Source organism: Staurois parvus, unplaced genomic scaffold (assembly GCF_062004578.1).
Source record: "Staurois parvus isolate SC_StPar_1 unplaced genomic scaffold, SC_StPar_1.0 ptg000716l, whole genome shotgun sequence".
NCBI classification, from domain to species: domain Eukaryota; kingdom Metazoa; phylum Chordata; class Amphibia; order Anura; family Ranidae; genus Staurois; species Staurois parvus.
The window spans coordinates 1,470,040-1,490,681 of record NW_028318512.1 but is presented as its reverse complement, the minus strand read 5'-3'; the positions used below and the strand labels follow the sequence as shown (position 1 = coordinate 1,490,681).

General features: G+C 39.2%; 1 protein-coding gene across 1 annotated transcript in view; it reads left to right on the top strand.

Annotated features, from left to right (window-relative positions):
- Positions 1-20,642, top strand: part of LRP1B (LDL receptor related protein 1B) — a 2,076,109-nt gene that overhangs the window by 1,963,658 nt on the left and 91,809 nt on the right. Inside the window, exons 80-83 of the mRNA XM_089653623.1 lie at positions 2,365-2,481; positions 4,271-4,444; positions 10,023-10,148; positions 11,598-11,762. Coding sequence (XP_089509749.1) covers positions 2,365-2,481; positions 4,271-4,444; positions 10,023-10,148; positions 11,598-11,762 — 582 coding nt within the window. The remainder of the gene's footprint in view (positions 1-2,364; positions 2,482-4,270; positions 4,445-10,022; positions 10,149-11,597; positions 11,763-20,642) is intronic.

Genomic DNA, 20,642 nt, shown 5'->3' with positions numbered 1-20,642 from the left:
AATCACCTGCTTATCGAAATCAAGTTAAGGTTATGGAGGTACAGTTGTCTTTTCTAGCTGACATTGGTTTAAGGTTATTGGTGTCCTGTGGTGACAGCTGATGGATGCCGAGCTCCACAATTCACATATTGAATATACTGGAGCTGTCACAGCTGTCAAAGAATGCAAGACTTGTACTTTGGCAGGTTGATTTTTAATAGGGAGTCTGTTCCCTTTTTTAAATAAGTTAAGGCATCAATTGACATGGATATATGTTTTGGGCTTTCGCAATAATTTATACATTCCATCTTAAATTACTGTATAGGCTTGCTTATGAAAGTTTTATAAATGCTTTAGTTAGATTTGCATATTTTATCTGAATCTGAATGTTCAGCTGAAAAGTAAGGGGTTAGAGGTCATCTGAGGTTTGACACTTGCTGCACTGCACTTGCATCAACTGCTTGACCTCAGCCACAGCTAATAGTATCAAAAGGTAGTACCTTATGTTCAAGAGGAACACAGACAACTACAAGGAAATGTCATGCATACTCATAGATTGGAACAGTGAGGCCAAACAACTGACATGGTCATCTCTGATACAAGACTTTGATGCCAATTACCATGTCACTTGTTTGTCTTGCTGCAAAGCCTTGGATCAGAGTCAGGCTAAAGTCTGACACTCATTACCATGTCAGCTGTTGGCCTGCTGCAAAATCTGGGGTCAGAGCTCACAAGACGTTTGATGCCAATTACCATGTCACTTGTTTGGCAGCAAACTTCTTGTGAGCTCTGACCCCAGATTTTGCAGCAGGCCAACAGCTGACATGGTAATGAGTGTCAGACTTCAGCTTAACTCTGATCCAAGGCTTTGCAGCAAGACAAACAAGTGACATGGAAATGGGTTTTATACTTCAGGTGAACTCTGACCTCAGATGTTGCAGCCAGCCAAACAGTTGACATGGTAATGAGTGTAAGACTTCAGGTGGGCTCTGACCCCCAGCCTTTGCAGCCAAAAAATTAAACCTAAACAAAGGGATTAATATAAATCTTTCTTAAGTAAGCCTGCACAATTAAATTTAGAAAGAATTGTCAGATCCTTGCATAAACCCATTCTTGGATGTTTCTCTTTAATGGTCAACTCTGGGAAAAATAAAGACACCCCTTAAGTACTTATACAATTTTCCAGTCAACACGTAAATAGTTTGAGTGCAGCCATTTCATTACCAGTATGTTGAGTTGCTGCACACCAGTGGAAATTAGAAATTGGGCTCAGCAGGTAAATAAATGGAAGAGGGAGAGCCTTAGTTGGACTTGAGAGGAGCTAAGAGTGGTTGTCACCAGTAATGCAATGTTCCCCAAGTTGGAGAAAATCTGTTCTTATTATTCAGTCAGACTTGACTTGTAGACTTGAACTGAGAGAGAGGAACATTACATTCTATGCATGTTTGCAAAAAATTGTATCAAAAGATGAGATCGCCTTTGTGATCTCAAGGGTCATTTTATGAATGTTAGAAATGTTTATCTTACCTTCACTTATAAAATATATTTATTAAGAATGCCAGGACAATACATTTTTTCAAAATGTTTGACCCTTTGTCCATCAAATTCCATCAAAAGAAAGTCACATTTGCCTAAAAACTTATATAAAGTTCATTTAGGTACAGATTTGCATGATTGCGTAATTGTAAGTCAAACTATCAAAGCACCAAAAACTGTAAATTTGCCTGGTAATGAAGGGATATTTGCAGGATGGTACTCAATTGGTCAAGCTGACCACTATGTGTAGATGCATAAAACTGTTAAAATAACTAGAGTTCACCTTTATGTTTCCTTTATGTTTTCATTGTCATTTCTCTGCAGATCAAAGCATCTTGTTTTCAGTTCCGCATGAGCTCAGTTGTGCTTGAAGTTTTCTGCTTCATTTTTTGTAAACTTTCAAAAGAATGTTTTGTTTTCCGAAAAAAATATAGTAGACTGTAAGTTGATCCACCAGAATTTATTTCAGATAAACCCATTATTAGGAAGGATGCCGGCTTTAACTTTCCCAACACATAGTTCCCCACTGCGGTGTGGTACAAATCTTACAGAATACAAACAGCTTGTGTTTTATTATTAGGAGCCAGAGTTCACTGGATTTTCACGAGATCAAAGGAAATATTCCTTCAGAACACAAAAGTAAAACAAATGCAATTTGCTGCACCGCGGTCTTGGACAGAGTGGCTGAGTGCACAGCGCTGTGCATAACTTAGCAGCTAGCAAGTGACCCACTGTGACCTGGAATACATTTTTCTCTTGCCAAATTGCTTCAGTTTGAATTAATTATTTTGATTTCCTGTAAAATATACAAAGATTCTGAAGTAACTCTTTTCATGTGTTTTTCTCCAGGCCTTGTCGTTGACCATTTCGGGCAGAGATTATACTGGGCAGACTTTGAACTGTCTGTTATTGGCACTGTGAAACTTGATGGTTCCGATTCCATGATGGTGGTCACTAATAAACAAGGTATGTCAAAGCAGAATTAGTCTAAACGCCAAAAAATATATTTTTGGAATATTTACTATGAATTTTACTAACCAACTCAGTAGATGGCTTCAAAAAGGGACAGATGTTTTTTTTTATACTCAGTGCCCATATGACTGGTGCAGGAGAGGTGGTGTTGGGCAAGGTTTTAGTGGGTTTATTTATAAAAAATAATATGGCCCTTACATGATGAGGGGGAGGGCTAAATGGGTAGTTCTTGGTTTAAGGAGAGGAGTAAGGGTCTTTTTGGAGGATCAGTTGGAGCATTACCAACATTGGACAAGTTTCCCCCATCCTCCCTCACCTGGACACCTTTTTGTTTGATGTTCTTATACCTTTTTAAGGCCCTGTTCACACTTAAGCATTTTGTAGCTTGAAGCTCAAAAATGCTCAACAAGCAAAAACGTATTGTTTTCAATAGCCCTTGTTCACATCTGAGCATTCTTTTGCTTAGAAAATTGTCTGTCACTCAAAAAAGTACATGAGGTACTTTTCAGGCAGAATTGAGCATTTTTGTCTCTATAGATTTGGACAGAAACATCTGAAAAGAGTGACATGAGCATTTTTTGGAGCGTTTTGCCGCCTGTGTTCAGCTCAAACAGCAGCTTTTTTCCCCTGTTTTAGCTTTCAATTGGCCACATAAAAAGCTTAGTTGAAAAACGTCTGGACAAAAACTCCTGACTAAAGCTGCAAATTGTGCAATTCTGTTCCAAAAAAATGCTCAAAAGTGCTTTAAAAAAACCCTAGAAAGTGTGCCGCTTAGGTGTGAATGTAGCTTAATTTGCCTAGTTTACTTTGCCTTTTGTGAGTGTTTTTGTTTCCCACTGAGTTTTGCTATCAATGAGATATTTGGGTCATTCAGTCCATTTGCCAGACTATAGGCTGTAATGCTGATCTGTGTTTTCTGACATCAGGGGAGTCTCCCAGCTGTCAGAATACAATGGGGTTAATTTACCAAAGGCAAATAGATTGTGCACTTTTCTGCTAGAGCAGCTGCTCCAGGGTTTAGTAAATGAGCAGAAGCTCTGCTGACTTCCATCATCCAATCAGGTGCAGGCACAAATGCAGTTTTTGTTAATTTTCCTTGAATGCGATTGGCTAATATTTGCAAAGTGAAGCCTTATCTCATTTACTAAGCTCTGAAGCAACTGCACTTGCAAAGTGCAGTCTATTTGCCTTTAGTAAACCCCAATAACACAGTGGGGAGGATTCCAGCATCCAAATCAAGTGTGTAGATGGGAGAATTGGGTCAGTTTTTTTTTTTGCTCAAACCACTGGTTGTACAAAAAAACTTCCCTATGAATGGCCAAGAATATTTTTTTTTTACCATAATCACTACGTAAACAGCCATTGTAAACTGAAAACAAATCCCTCGTACAAATTTGTTCAATAAAGCTGATCCTGATATAACCAATATGCCAATTTTTGTACAGGTGGGTATTTCCACTTGTTTGCAGCAAATCTATAAATGTAATTAACAGCATTTGATCTTTTTTTGGTTCTTTGAAACTGAATTTGTAACACCTTTTTTTTTTTTTTTTTGCTGGACTAAGTTTTGAGCAGGGATGTAAAAAAGTGTAAACCTTGGAGGTCTCGCTGTGTGATGCCTGTGGTGGTTATAGGGGACATAAAACAAAATGGAGTGACAGCTGAGTTGTAAAACATTTTAACAAACATCCTCATGCATCACCCACTGGTCAAAGCCCCGTCGGATTTTATGTTCTTAATAAACAGCCTAGTGGCTGACTTTATATGCCTTTCTCTCCCACAGGACTGATGTACCCTCACAGAATAGACATATTTGAGGATTACATTTATGGAGCCGGTCTTAAAAACGGTGCATTTAGAATACAGAAGTCTGGCAACGGCACCATGGAGTTTTTAAACTTGAATGTGGAGAAAGCAAAAAGCGTCTTAATTACACATCATTACAAACAGCCGCACAGTAAGTATAATTCTGATTATATTGCTGGTATAAGAAAATAAAGAGCAAAAAGATAATAAAGGTACGGCTTTTGTCTATATTGTATAAGGGAAACATTGGCTCTGTTTGTCTTGTAACATAATAACCAATCAAATTTTCCCTTTCATTCACCAAAACTGTTAATTGTCAGCTGAGGGCAACACACATAATTCTTCCCTCGTTGATTAATTAATTAATGTGCGATTCATTTCATTACAAATCCTAATTCGGACAAAATTTTCATTGTTGGGAGTTTCGGATGTATCCAAATCTCTGAATCACAATAGTAACGAATTTCAACAGATCCAAAATAAATTGTAACAAAACAAAATAATGTAATGAAATAATGAATTATCCAAATTCAAAAAATGAATTTGAATTTAAATTTGAAAATGAAAAATGCAAACATATTGCAATAAATACAGTAAGATATAAAAGTGAAGGAAGATGATGATTCCTACTTAGGCTGCTTTCACATTGCCCCATTGCAAAATGCTTATGCTTTTTTGATATGTTATTACTGCATTTGTGCTGCAGTGCTTTTTTTGATGTGGCTTGCTACAGTTGTTTTGCATTTTTCCCTTGGACACGTGATTGGACAAAGCACTTTCAACAAGTGCGTTGTGTTTTTAACGCCTTTTTGTGGCTTTTTCCATTCATTTCAATGGAGTGGTTTGTTTTTGGTGCGGTTTTTTTTTTACTGCACGAAACATGCATGAAAAATGCAGCAAGCAGGACGTTTAGGGCCCTTGTACACTGATCAGTTTTTTTATCAGATTTTCACTTAAAAAATGGAAGAACAATGCATGAAAAACATTCATGCCACATTTTTCCAACAGAGGAGAGTGAAAGCAGCCTAAAAATGTCACTGAAACGCAAGGGCAATTAGTTCCATAGGATTTAAAGGAATGCATTTTTCATGCATTTTTCTTCCGCTTTTTTTTAATTGAAACACTGATCAAAAACTGATCATTGTGAAAGGAGGGTCTTTATTGTGTTTGGGTTGGATTAAGGTGGATTAATCAAAATCTCCAAATCAAACAATTACAAACGAATTCTAAATTCATTTCATTTTATTCATTTTGTTATGATTTGGAGATTCTGATGAATCCACCACCATCCAAACCAAACAGAGTGCATAAATATTATCTCCTAAATTAACAAAATAACACATTAAGTCGAATATAGCCGGCTTCCAAAGTTCAAATTCAAATCGAATTTGAATTAAATATACAAATTGAATCCAAAATAAATGAAAAAAAACAATTAGAATATACTAAACAAATTCTGTAAATGAATCATTCTAAAATAGTAAATAGGATGTAACAAAACGATTACCTTACCAAATGAATTTGAAACATAACAAATGTTTCCATATCTGTTCACTAATGATATAGAGGGATATTGTTCTCAAATGCTGTCCAGAGACATGATGGTTTCATCCCGTGATCATGTATGTGTGTATTCAAACCCAGCTGAACTCGTTAATATCGGCTAAATATATTCCAGGTGCATTAAAACAAAAGGTATTCAAAGCCTTACAGGTGGTTTTCTTTGTAAAACAGTCACAGCATGAGTAGAAAAGCCTGCCCCCTGCCAACATGCTGCAGAGTTGGAACCCCTTCTCTGTGTGGAAGCAGTGGTCTCTTTGTAGAGGTCCAGTATGTCCCCTGCTGAGTCACAGCTAGATCTCGCCAATCAGCAGAGTGTATGAGCTTTGCTGATTTCTGAGCTATAGGCATAACTCAGCATGGGGTTTGTTTGAATCTTGCATTGAGCTCACCTCTTCCACATAGAAAGCAAGGGTTTGTCTATACAGCATGCTGGCAGGACAGGCTTTTCTACTCCTGATTGCGGATTAAAACAGATTGCGGCTGTTTATAAAGAACATAAACTCCGGTTCCTCCTGAGTATTCCTCAGACAGTGACAGTGGAGGTGAGCAATAATGACTAGGCCTCACTTAGCAACATCCTAGCAATGTCCTGGGAGTATTCCATTCAGGCTTCATGAGGTACATAAACTATAGCAAGAGCATTATTCAACTTTAGTCAAAGCTGTACAGATTGTTTTTATCTACAGACACCCCTCACCTGTATAGGCCATTTTTTTGTAAAGGTGAACTAACATTTTAAACAGATGGAATGCATTTTGCTGATTCAAACTGAAAGTTCAGTTGGGTTTTATGTTGCAAAGAAAAGGGGAAGACACATCCCAATACACACACAAAAACAAAAACAAAAAAAAAGTTGTCTTGCAAAAAAGATGGAAGAAAAATGTGTGACCATTAAATTCTATGGAACTCTTCACACCAGTCAGTTGTAGGTCAGTTGCATGCTGCATTTTGGTGCATGTTTGGTGCAGTAAAAAAAAATGCACCAGCGATGCACCTGCCAAATGAAATGAATGGAAAATGCATCAAAAATGCGCCTGTGGTTGCGTTTTTGGTGCATCTTTTGAGCCACATGCCCTTTTTCCACAGGTACAGACTGATGTCAGGCAACCAGAGAACACTCCAGAAACAAGGAAAAACATGCATATGTGTATATACCTTGTTTTTGCAATGGGGCAGTGTGAAAGCAGCCTTAGGGTTGTCTGCTGCAACTTACAGACACAAACATTGTTCACTTAAAACAGTCATATTCATTACCTAGGGGTACCTGACAGTTTATGGTTCCTTTCTGTGGGCTTTCAGTATGGAAGTCATTTTCCAGCTTTGTTGTGGGAGGCATAGTACCCTAGTTTAGGTTGCCTCAGCTTAATTTAATGATTGACCTGTAAGAGAGTGTGTAGTTCCAGACAGAGCTTAGCAATCTTGGAAGTCATATGTGTGACTGGTTTAGACTTGTTGTGTCGCTCTAGGTCACGTAATGCAGAGAGCACTTTTTGTAAAGTCAAGGATTAAAAGTATTTTGGCCTGAGCACCTAACTGGATTAAGATGCCCCACGCAAAAGCCTTGTATGCATTCCAAAGGACAAAAATATCAGGTGTATCACTGATGGCAAAGTAATCATGGAGATGCTGATTGAGCATATTGTTCAACGCAGATTCTTAAATGAATTTGTTGTTGCAACGCCACACCAAATTTGGGTGGTAGTTCTGCTCTGATATCATGATAGAGTCAGCTACGTGGTCAGACCACGTGATGTCGGCGATATCAGAGCAGGACACCCTTTGTAATAACCATTTGTCCACAAAGAAAAGATCAATATGTGAATATGAGTTAAATATTGGAGAGTTATACGTGTAATCTCACTCTGAGGCATGTAATACTCTGCAAGCACCATACACGTCTCCTGTTAACATAATAGAGAGAGAGGAAATGCAAGCTTTCCTATTGGATGTAGAATCCAATTTAAAAAGGAAGTCTTTATGTTGACACTTCAGAGCTGCGGATGCTTTGAAGTGTGTCTCTGGAACAATGACAACATCCGCCTTGACTTTGATAGCTTCTTTCCAAAGGGAGTATCGCTTGGTAGGGGTGGTTTAAGCCCTGGGCATTGATTGACAACAAGTTAAGGGACATTTGTATGAAAAAGTAAGTGTGTTATTATGAATTGTGAGGTGTCACAAAAGAGGATTCCCTTCTGGGGAGTGACTTGACTGGGCTCCTAGTGCTTGGAGAGGTTGGGGCCAATCCACCACCATTTTTTGTGTGTCCCACTGCATCCGCCTCTGCATGAAGAAATATAAAGGTGGCCGCTGCTACAGGTCCATCCACAGACTTGCTGGAGTGGAGTCCGTTTTGTTGGAGACTTTTACGGACCGGAGTAAAGAAATTGGATAGCTTTTAGAATTGTGGCTCCTCTAGCCACCATCGGGACATCCTCGGTAGAGCAGGAGATGAATAGGCCTCTGGGAGTGATGTATGGTGTTCTGGGATGCATGGATGTGCTGCATTCCCCAGAAGGTGTACGGAGCTAAGGATTCATGCTGCCATCTTGGATGGCAGTCGCCATGCCCCCAGCTTATGGTTCCTTTCCATTCTTCCAGCCTTCACTGAGAGGATCTGATTGGCTACTGTGGAAACCCAAATAGTCCTTCCTTCAAACACTTTAATAAATGAGGAGTATTGTTTACTTATATTAGCTATTGATATGATGGTGAACAGAGGAGAGGGATTCACAGCTAGATTGAGGTTAGATTTTTTTGTGTGCTGAGACATTCTGCCCCTCTCCTTTGCAACAGGACACACTTATAAATACAGTTATTAGCCTGGGATGTCCATTGCTACACTATATGGCCAAAAATATGGTATGCTCAAATTACTGAGCTCAGGTCTTTCTAGTGAAGTCATTTTAGACAATTGTGGACCTCAAAGCTTATGGCAATGGTTTGAGGAAAGTCTTTTTGTGTTCTAGCATGAGTGTGCCCTTGTGTACAAAGCCAACTACCTACATGGCTGATGTGGGGGATCTGTGTAGAGTCTGTCCTAGAGTCTTGTCCTATGTAGAGTCATGCTCAATCCATACTAAGCACCTCTGAGATGAATTGGAATGCCAATTGTGAACCAGGTCCATTCAGCCTCACAAAAGCTATTTTGGGTGAATGGACTAAACTTCCCACAGACACCCTTCCTATACTTCCTCCTTGGAACCTAGAATCACCTAGAGGTTCTACTGACCTTCGCTCCTAGTTTTTTCCTTCTTCTAATTACCTGTGCTCCATAATTCCACCTGCTATGTGGTCATTTATTATCCACTACTCATTGTTCATTAGTTGTAGACTGTTAAGTATAGTATGCGGGGTTGCTTGCATTTCAAGCTCGTTGGGTTTGACCCATCCCTTACCATTGACCCAAACACTGCTTCTTGGAATGCTATTTTGTACCGTATCACTTTGATACATGTGCTCTATACTACATGTAATACTTCTATTCTCTAATAAAGCCTTTATGGAATAAAAAGGACGCAAAGGGGGTCTTTTGTATATTAATGTCCCTTCCAGCAAGCTTATATAGGTGTAGGTGATGGTCAGGTGTCCAAAATTTTTGCCCACATAGCTTACTTATAGACATAAATATCATTGGCTGAATATAGTAATAGTCAACGTATATACCTGATGACCTTTAGTTTTAAGTAGCTGAATTCGACTTTCTTAGAAAAAGCTGTTATAATGATCTTGAAAAAAAAGTTCTGACATATCTTTCTTGACAGCTTATTCTCAAAATATGCTTCATCTATTCTCTAGCACCACAACATAATTACAGGCAAACCATCAAGACATATACTGTATGTAAGAGCTGCCATTACTGACATACTGTATGTTTAAAGATGCAAGTACCACGGCATAATTATACTTGATTTATTACTTAGTTACTGACCTAAAAGAAACATGCAGCCAGTAAATCACCAGCACACCTAATACAGTATACAGTACACCTATTTGTATTAGTGACTTACCTGTCAGGAAAGATGAAAATGACTGTCAGGGTTGAAATATTCCACCTGCCACTTATAATTTGGTTTTGTAGGTGTTGGTTCCCAGGCTGATTCATTTTAGGTACTGTAAATTTTTGAAAAATGTTGTCTCTTGACTTCCTGTTTGCTTCTTCCCAACAGTGCCGAACCCTTGTTTGGATTTCAAATGTGAGTTCATCTGTCTGTTGAATCCCACCGGTGCTTCCTGTGTGTGTCCAGAAGGAAAGGTTCTAGTGAACGGAACATGCACAGATCAGAGTTATGCAGGTTAGTAATGGTTACATTTTGATTTCTGCTTTGGACATGTAGGCTTTGACCATTTTCACTGCTGTTAGAAGAAAAGCTTGATTTCAGGTAAACCGATAAATTACAGTTGAAATAAAAATTTGAGAGATGATGTCCTTGAATTTTTTGGCTGTTTGGGCCTCCATCAAAACAATGGACTTTGTGGTTGTTTATAGTAGTGGTAGTTCTACAGTTACTATAAATGATAGCTTATTTCCTGCCAATGGTTGTTGAAAAGAGGCAGGTGCCAGCAACCACCATGTCCTTAGCAACCAGTCATGTCACCCAGTCCCATTTATTTACTTGCAAGGAACAAAAGGGGGGGATAGCGCTGACATCACTGACCAAAAATAGATAAATAGCCATCTTTGCCAATGATATTGACCAATGGATAGGGGACTGGTATGTATTTTTAGGGGAAACCCAATGCCATTGTTTCATCTTTTTCATCTATACCAGATACTTATCTAGGATTGGGGTCTGGTATGGGTGAAGAGAATCTCCACCACTTTGTTTATAAAAAATGTAAAGTAGACAAAGCTGGCAAAGTAATTTCCCAGAAATTTAAACTGCATTTTTTCCTTTATGTTTAGTGTCAGGCTTGCTATAGTAGGTTGTATACAGATGTGCCACTTCATAGGAAGGGTAAGGGCATCCCCCAAGCATGTTATTTAAAGGAATTTAGCATTTTTAATGTTTCACTTTCAGCATTGATAAAATTGCTGCTCCCTGAGAAACAGATTTTAGCCTAGAAAATTACGGTATTTTTTAAACTTTTGGCTCCCATTGACTTCAATAGGATTCAGATTTGGGAACCAGCAAAGTATGCCGAACCTTCCTAGAACCAAGCCGAGGTACATTTGGCTCATCTCTACTCTCCAACAGCCAATCTGGTGACCTGATGTTTTTCTGGTGCATTTAGCAGTGGAGCAAGATCACCTCCCTGCCCCCAGCCTATGACATGGCAGTGAAGGAACAGCTGCAAGCATAAAATAATCTATGGTCTGACTCTACAGATGGGGATACGGGGGTCTGTCCTTCCTCTGAGTATGTTTAGGTTCATACGCAGCACAGCAATAAAGCAGCACACTGAAACCCTGGAACATAGGACAAGCACTTGCCACCTTCTGGATGCAAAATTTTAATATGCACAGTTCTATACTTACCCAAGTAATGTTTTTTTTTACCACTGAACATTTAGAACATAAATGGAAGAACTCTTTGGGCTCTATTTATACTGGTTTTCAAACAACATTCTCCAAAGAGTCCCACATTTTTTCAATTGAATCGAATTAGGAAAATGGGGGAAATCTGTTCGAATTTTGCATGAGAACCTTTTTTAAATACTGTAGACTTTTTTACAGAACCACAGCTTTATCTTAGAAAACTTTTTTTGAAGCTTGACGCCATTCTTTCTTTGTCACAATGCAGATGACTTATGCAAACTGACTTGTGAAAACGGCGGCAGATGTATAATAAATGAGAAGGGCGCTCTAAGATGCCACTGCTGGCCCAGTTTCTCCGGAGAAAGATGTGAGATGAACCACTGCACTAATTACTGCCTGAACGGAGGGACATGTACAGCTTCTGCTTTGGGTAAATATTTGTAATTAAACACGACAGTCTCCATAAGCCTCGCACTATCCTGTTTACTTGTTGTCTTCCAATGTGCGTCCTGATTTTCCTTCTAATTATTAATCCACGTTTCCGCTAATCATTAATCCTAGTTAATAATAATTGCATTTTTCCCCTCGACTAGCCATATGGAACAAATGTTTCGGATAAATTAAAAACTTGACGTTGAAATAATCATCCCCCCCCCTTTTTTTAACTGGGTGAAAATAGAAATGTTAAAAATAGATTTGTCTAATGCCTGCAAAGCTTTGTGCATAATCCAGCAATCTGCGTTCCTATCTTGGCCTCCAGATGCAAGCTGAGTGGGAATTACTTTTGAGAGAGTTTGATAACAGGTGGTGCAGAGTTTTTCCAGAGTCGTGCAACAAGCCGGTGACAAATTATGACAGGCGTATGAATCACAAACAGACAACGATGCTGCATTATGAATAATGCATTATTAATGCTACCAGCCGTGCTTCATGGTCCATGGGATTCAAGACTGTTTGGTGGAGCGAGTGATATGTCATGTGTTTTATTGTATGGGTGCTTGAGGACCCTGAAATTCCTTTTCAAGGCATGAAAGAACGAATTGACATCTTCAAGGAGGTGTGAATAATCATTTTGTTGGGTGCAATGGATTTTTTAGCTGCCATTGCCTAAGAAGGTGTAGATCTTAGAAAAAGGTCTTGTCCATTTGCAGGTAACTTAATGGAGACCATTCTGGGAAATGTGCCAGATTTAGGTGATTGCTCAACTTCTCAGCTGGTGAGACTTACCTTGTTCTTCCTCTCCCATCACACCATTAACCCAGTGACATACCCAGTACTTTTATGTATGAGGTAGGATTTTGCTGTCGCCCTTTCCATCAAAAATGCAATGATAAGATCCTACACAGCCAAACATTTTTGTTGAATGTCAAAGAATAGAGATGAAGGAAAGGTCCTTCTAAGTTGGGCACCCCCCAGTGCTATCTGAAGGTGCTTAATAAGCTCTCCCAGATCTTCTTTTTTTTTTGCATTTTAACATATGACAACTTGGCAGGGCTGACACCATTCTTTTTTACATCACAATTTCAGTCCATAAAGGTAATATATTGTCAGCCCACCCCAGGAATTCAAAAGCTGAGTTCATTTTTGCCAGCATCAATGGGTATTTTTCATGCATATGTAATTTTTTAACCTGGTGCTGGTGGCATAGGGCATATATGGTGGACTGTAACATTGAGCTGCCACAGGTACCCATGCATGGGACATTATACTGAAATGTTGCATACTGGTAAGCATGCATGGAACTTTGTACCAGGGTCGGACTGACAACTCATGGGGCCCCCAGGCAATAGGGGATCATGGGGCCCCTGTGTCCTTGCCCAAACTCAAAAAAGCCTATGAAAAAGGTACGAGGGGCATCTCATGGGGCCCCCTACTGACCCCGGGCCCTCGGGCAGTGCCCGAGTTTCCAATTGGTCAGTCCGCCCCTGATTTGTACTGTTCTGAACACATTCTTACTGTGTACCCCCAACACAATTACTGAGCTTTCACCAACAACTTTCTGTCACTGTTTATAATTGGGAGCCAGTGGGATCACTTTGACTGCCAATGATAGTGATTACATGATCAGGAAGCCTGCCTTTACCTCCTGGCATTAAGGTCCTTTTAAAGGGCCAGCAGGGGGGTTTCTGTGAGGTGTTAATTTTTGTCCTGACAAAGATTGTAAGCAATAGATCTTGTCTTTACTAGTGTGTTAACAAAAAAATAACACTTGATCTAGGCAGAAATCCAGCGAGCTCCTAACCTCCTGTATACTCTGCTTCTGCTTCACTAAAATCCCAAGCAATTCCTGGACCATCCTAGTTCTACCCTCTTGAATGAAAGAACGCCTTTACCTATGTTCTGGAGATGAGAAGAGGTTGAGGTGTTCCGCAGTCCAAATTTGGAGCAAGCAGCAGCAGGGTGGCAATGCTGCTCTTCCATAGACACAGTATAATGAGTGAGCATGGTCGCCCTGGGACAGTGTGTTACTGGCAAAAAAGCCTACAAAAAGAAAACTAATTCAGTCATCACATATAAGGACAGGAGCCACATGATCAGGAGTCATACATTACATTTTTGTAACATGCACTGATAAAATTATGTACATTGCACAGATTCATTTCCTGTTTTAACATAAAAACGTATAAAGACTCTGTTTAGATATAAACATGAAATGCATTAAAACAATCCTCAAATCATGAAAACTAATTTTCGAAAATGCACACAAACATGCTTGCAAACTGTCAACCCAAATGCAGACATTTTGGAAATAAATTCTGTGCTTTTCTCTTCTCTTTAATACAAAAATAAATAAAATGTGGCGCTTTCAGAAATAACTTATAACCAGGGTTGTAGCTGGAATACATTGTGACAAATGTCACTGGATAATCTGTTTACCATCAAAATTATTTCTCCATCTCTAACTTAAACATTTACACATCCTGCATCGTGATTGATAAAAAGGACAGGCTACTCAATGGCAGTAATGAAAATCAATTTGTGTTTGTGAAAGTGAATAATTATGTTTACAAATGCCTCTGGCACCGGAATTTAAAGAGCCTGAAGGTGAACAAGATTATAAACATGTCAGCCGCAATTTGCAAGTGATTAATCAGTAATAGGAGAATATACACGTAGTCTAGGGAAATGCAGGCATTGTTGACTGCTGTCTTACTGAGAATATGGATGTTGCATCTGGTGCTTGAATGTTGCTTATGTTGTAGATATGTTATAAACCTCAGGTAGGTGGGCATGTATACCAGCTGTATATATTTAAAGCTGAAGCTTATTCTGCTTTTAGTCCCTCCTCCCCTCCCAACATACACATATATCAGTATGCTGATGACATTTTAAATAAAACGGTTCCATTTTTGTTCTATGCCCTATTTTAGACCCAGTGATGTCATTGATGGGTCTCTGTGCTTCTTTATGCAATGCAATCAAATCATGAGTGGTGGGAGGGACTGCAGGGTGCTATACATTGCTTCCTCAAAACCTCACAGCCCCTGGCCTCAGTACTCCTGTGAAGAGCCCTCAGCCCTGATAAAAACAGTAGGCTGGATGTTGGAAGGAGTTATGCATAATACATTGATGGGTGGATGTCAGTCTGGAGTAGAGATGTAACATTTTTGGAAATGTTGAAGCCATGGGGAAAAAATGCATTTTTTCCAGAAAAATTTAAAATTTTGGGAAAAAATGAAGAATAAATTTAGCGCGTAATAGTTTTACAAATTGAAAATCTGGGAATGTGAAATGCAGTATATATAAAAGTATTATGCTTGATGTAAAAGTACAGCTTATTTAGTAAATAAACTAAACTTGCTTTTTAAAATGTGTGATGATCCAGAAGCAGCAGAAAGAGTGTTTCTGGAATAAGAACTCTGGAGGGAAAAGCTACTTACACTTTCATTCTGGTCATCATCATTTCATTGCATAAAGTATTATTTAATGTCTTTAGGCCACCTCTGGCATGCCAGGATGTGTTTTGTCATCCTTGTAGCATTTGGAAAAGAATATTTTTTCACATAAAATTTTCAAATTGCGGCTTTGCTCTCAACAGAAATTGCACTATCGAAATGTTTTCAAACGCTAGATGTTAGTTTCACCATTTTACTAAGAGGAGGAAAATAAAAAACAATTTACCAAACCGACTATAGGGAAACTTTATTGCTGTGATGGTGGAGAACATTAATAGGAATAATTTAAAGGTTAAATAAGAAACTAATTTGACAGACAAATTTACCATCTTACCTCTCAATTAAGGCCGGAGAGAATAGATACTATCATCTACTGTGTCCCAATAATCCCAACTGTAGGAGGTATAAGATGGAGCTTACAAGCAAATTAAACTGGAGCCTTACCCCTGCAGTGCTCCCTATTGGAAGAAATGCATATTTCTCTTGTTTGAGAACTGCATTGAAATGGAAAGTGTTACTTGAATTGTATTCCAGAATTTGCTTGCTTTCAGCTGAGAGAACTTGCAATAATTTAAGACTTTACATAAAGTCTCAGAAATGTTTCATTAAGGTCTTCATGTTATATAATTTGAATACCATGTCATAGATTTATTTACTGTATTATTGTAAAAGAACATAAGCATTCCACACAACTTTTGTTTTTTCATCTTTTTCCAGAAAAAAAAATGCTTTGGAAAAAAACATTTTCCCCCCAATTTTTCTGGGTTTTTTTTTCCAGACCTTCTCATCTCTAGTTAGGAGAAGTTGCTGTTTTTGGACAGTCTTAATTTGCTTGCAGACCGCCCAAGGCAACACTCACATGGGATGCTGAGCTTTTCAAGATTAAAATAATTTAAATTCAATGAAAGAATAGGGCTGGGCAGGGACAGAGAAGCTGGAGTGGAAATAACTAGATGGTGCTGGACATCCTGTAGCTATGAAATGAGGCAAACTCTGTCTGGCCTGCTGCATGTTCTACTGCACAATGTGAGAAAATCACAGTGTGCAGTGAAACTAGAGTAAACATTTTCCAAACAGGACAGTAGCCTGTACAACTGTGCAAAACTGAAGGTAAAGCTTTACACAGTCTTTACAATGCTAAATTGCATGCCTAGCCAAAGCATTTTAGTAGAGTAGGGAATGGTTAAGACTTGTGTTTTTTACTGCTATCTGTGTCCCATTGTGGAGATCAACCTTCACCTCCTGCCCCATAGACACAACAGGAAGTGAGAGGAAACCTCTGCAAAGAAGGAGGAAAATTCCCACTTAGGACATTGTTACACTATTTTCAGTCTTAGGCCCCTTTCACATAGGTAGACTCCGATTGATCTGTTCCTGATCCCCTGCTCTGAGCAAAGGTCCAATGGGTCCAAGTCCACTTGGTTTATGCACAGCAGACACTGAGCCTGCTCTGCTCTATGGGTGGTCGGGTGTAAACGGACTTCGCTGTTTGTTTACACTTGACTGCCCTCTGATTCATCTAGATAGAAGGGGATGGATCCCCTTCCATTTTTTTTTGTGAACTTTAGGTAGGCAGGGGTAAACGCACACAAGTCCGTTTACACCCACAGGGCCAAAGGGGTCAATAGAGGATCCGAACAGGTCTAACTGAAAAATTTACATGATCAGACTCTTTGTTTGAAAGGGGCCTTAAAGAAATCCCCACTAGAAGATTTCCTCTCAAATTCAGTTCTGGTGACAACCATAATTGCATTCTTGGTAGGTGCCCAGGCAGGCAGAACTAGAGAGTTAGTACTAAAACTTAAAGTAGACCTTGCAGTAAAATGTAAGGTCCACTTACACTTTCTGAACCCCCTCCCTCTTAACAAATCATCTCCAATTAGTGGAAGTAAAATGTACCTGTAAGAAAATAAATAGGATTTATACTTACTCCATCCCCATATTCCACCCGTGGCTCATAGGTAAGGATGATGTTACACATCCGGCTAGATCCTGAGGAATACAGAGCTGTTGAAATCATGCCAGAAAATGCTTTTGCAATGGATTAGTTTCTTCTCATAAGATTTCACCTGTTCTGCATTCACCAGGAATCGGGGGTACGGCAAGTATAAATTATTTTTTTTTACAGGTATATATTACCCCTACTAACAGTAAATCAGAAGATGCCCCAACCAGCATTTTGATATTTCCAGTGAGTGACAACCTTTTTCTTATTTAGTTTCCCATTTTCCCCTTCTGTGCACATTTGTATAGGGGGGAGGTAGGTGTGGGAATTGTTTAGAGGAGTCAGAAGGTTTATTTTAGTCCACAATACAGGAAATCATCTCTTCTTTCTCTTGTTTGCTAGTCCATACAGTTGAAAAGTATTTCTACATATGAAGCAGACCCGATGCTGCCTCCTGTAGTCCATACTAGCATGATATGATGCAAGGGCAGAGGGCGGAGTTTTTAAAAAAGGTCATGCTTAGGGCTGCATGGTGACTAAATACATCCCAGCTTGGTATGCATTTTTAACCCCTGTCAAAAACCACCATCCTTTGGGTCTAGTTGTATAAGGAATTCACCAGGTATTACTACCTGCTGCACTGACAGAAATGGTTAATGTAACTCAAGGTTAGTTGATTTTCTTGGAGAGAACATTGTCAACTTGACCAGCAAAATATGGGATCTGGATAGTTTTCTACCTCTGTCACCCATGTGGAGTCAGCCTATACTTCTGCCCCACTAGCAATCCCAACACTACCTGGTGCTTTGGATATTAATTCACCCAAAATTTGTATGGTAGATGCTGGAGATCTAAACCACTTTTTTTTTTATATCTCTAAGGGGATCTGTTGGTAAGATCCCCAGGTGTGCACACCTGGGATCATTATAGGAGGTCTCACTTTTTCTGTTGGAGCCTTTATTGATTTTAAACAATGAGAAGAGATGAACTATACCAAGGTAGTTGGAAACCCCTAACACTCCCAGGTGGACAGGGAAAGAGCCAGGAAATCTGGCAAGAACTCTCTGCTGGAGTATCTATGACATGAAAGAGGCCAGGGGCCAACACAGCCTTCCAGGCCCAAAATATAGCTAAAAGATTACTTTTGGATGAAATTATCCTTTAATGTATAAATAAGGGACATTTTTTGAAGTTTTGGATAGAGCTGAGAGGGTTTAGAACACCAGTTTTTATTGCTGTTGTTGCCCAGGTTAGGAAGATTCACCCTTTCTATTTGTTCTGCTTGCTGCTATCACTGAAAGTGAAAGAAAATTCCAAATTTTGGGTTGTACCCTGGAAAGAAATAGAAGGTAAATCTTCCAATGGGGGCAACTAGTTCTGGTGACCCTGGAGAGAAACAGGGATTCCCTCGCTTTGGAGGTATTTCCTCTCACTTCCTATTTTGGATATGGGACAAGATGTGAAAGGAAGTCCCCTCAAGGGGACATAGATGGCAAAAAAATCCTGAAAGGGGTTATAACCGTCCCTTACTCTATCCAAAATAAAAAAAGTGCTTTAATTTCCTGTCCCATGACAGCGGTCACCAGTACAAGACTTGAGGGGAAAATATTTCCATCGAGAACCCATAATGCCTTACTAACAACAAGCAGAATGTAGGTGCCCTAACTTGTAATTAATTTTATCATAACAGAGAAACCAATTGCTCCATCGGTCCTACTAAGCATTCGCTCACTGGATGGTAATTTATCAAACCTTCTTATGGAATTGATTCATATAAATACCCAACTGGTTCCAGGAGTAGATTAAAACTTGTGACTGTAATAGAAGTACATGCTGTGAAAGAAGCTCAATAAGTGATCAGGAATCAGACTACCACAAGATGGCCGCAGACATTTTTCTAAACTCTGTAAACAACTACATTCTCTAATGATGATTTTGAGAGAAAGCCGACATTCTAATTGGACAAGATGGTCTCACTAGCACAGACTGTTGTTGGAGCAGGCAGCAAGAAGTACATTAATGTGTCTCCGCTCTCAGGTTGGAAAGCAATGCTCTAGGGTACTTTTAAAATCTCAAAGATTATAAAAATTGCACGTATGGCCTCCACCTAAACCTTAATAAAATGCTGTACAATCTAATAACTCATTATATCCACCCAAATGTTAAACTTCTCAACAAATCCCACCAGCGTGACACTCATTGTCAGTTTGCTCTCCGTTAAGCCTTTTGGCAAATTCCTAGGCGGACATTACGCTGCTAGACTTTGGGGCAGCTTTAATTAAAATTTATAAGTTTATGACAGTTGTATTGAACTACAATAATTGAACCAGGAAAATGTCATCAGTTAATTAAAGGCACACATCTGAGAGACATAATTAAAACTTTAGATTTAGCTGGAAAGTTCTTGAGCAAACCAAATTAATAAGATTTCATCAGTAATGAACAGAAGCATTATTACGGCCTGTGGAATGAGTTTTACATACACGAAATGCCAGAAAGGAGAGTGCGCACTTTTTTGTAATAAATTATGTAGGTCCTTAATAACCTAATCATTTCTAGAATCATTGAAATTGTTAAATAATTGCTACAAAGAAAAGCAGCATGATGACAAAATTGCAACAAGAGGCTAAATAAAAACTATTATTCCTGTTGAAAGTAATTTCCTGCCGAATCCAATGTTTGATGTTTCCATTGGTACAGTCATGCATATTCAGGTGTCACACATCCCTGTGGTTATTAATGTCGCCATAAAATATTGTTCTAATAAATGGCCCCAAAAAATGTGCAGTAAGGCCAAACTTTTGGGGACACCTGGTCCTCAAACTTGTTCAAAAGACCAAAGTGCTTCCAGTAAATGATATTGATAATAATACAGCATACAGTCCAAAGAAATTTTGGATAAATCTGTCCTTTGAATTTCGTTGAAAATTTGAGAAATGCCCCTTTCTGTGCCACCATGATTGTGCCCCTGTGTGCAAGGCCAGGTCTCTAAAGACATGGTCATATGAGCTTGGTTTGGAGGACCTTAAGTGGCCTGCATGGAGCTCTGACCTCCACCCTATCTCTCTCTATCCATTCAGTTGTGTCCGACTCTTGGCGATTTCATGGGCCGTCACTCTCCACACTTTCCGGTCTTGCACCTTTCTTATTAGCTGATACATGCTTAGGCCAGTGTTCAATGTTATAGCATCTAACCAGCGTGTTTTCGGCCTTCCTCTTTTTCTCCCCCCACTGACCATACCAAGTAATGTTGCCTTCTCTAAGGAATCAGATCGCATCACATGCCCAAAATAAGTCAGCTGTGATTTGACTATCTTTCCTTCTAAAGTGATTCCTGGTTTAACTCGGTCTAAAACCTCTGTGTTGGTAATCTTTGTTGTCCAGGGTATCCTTCTCCACCACCATAATTCGAATGCATCAATCTTCTTTCTTATTGTTATAGGGAAAACTATCGTGTTTACCAGCTTGC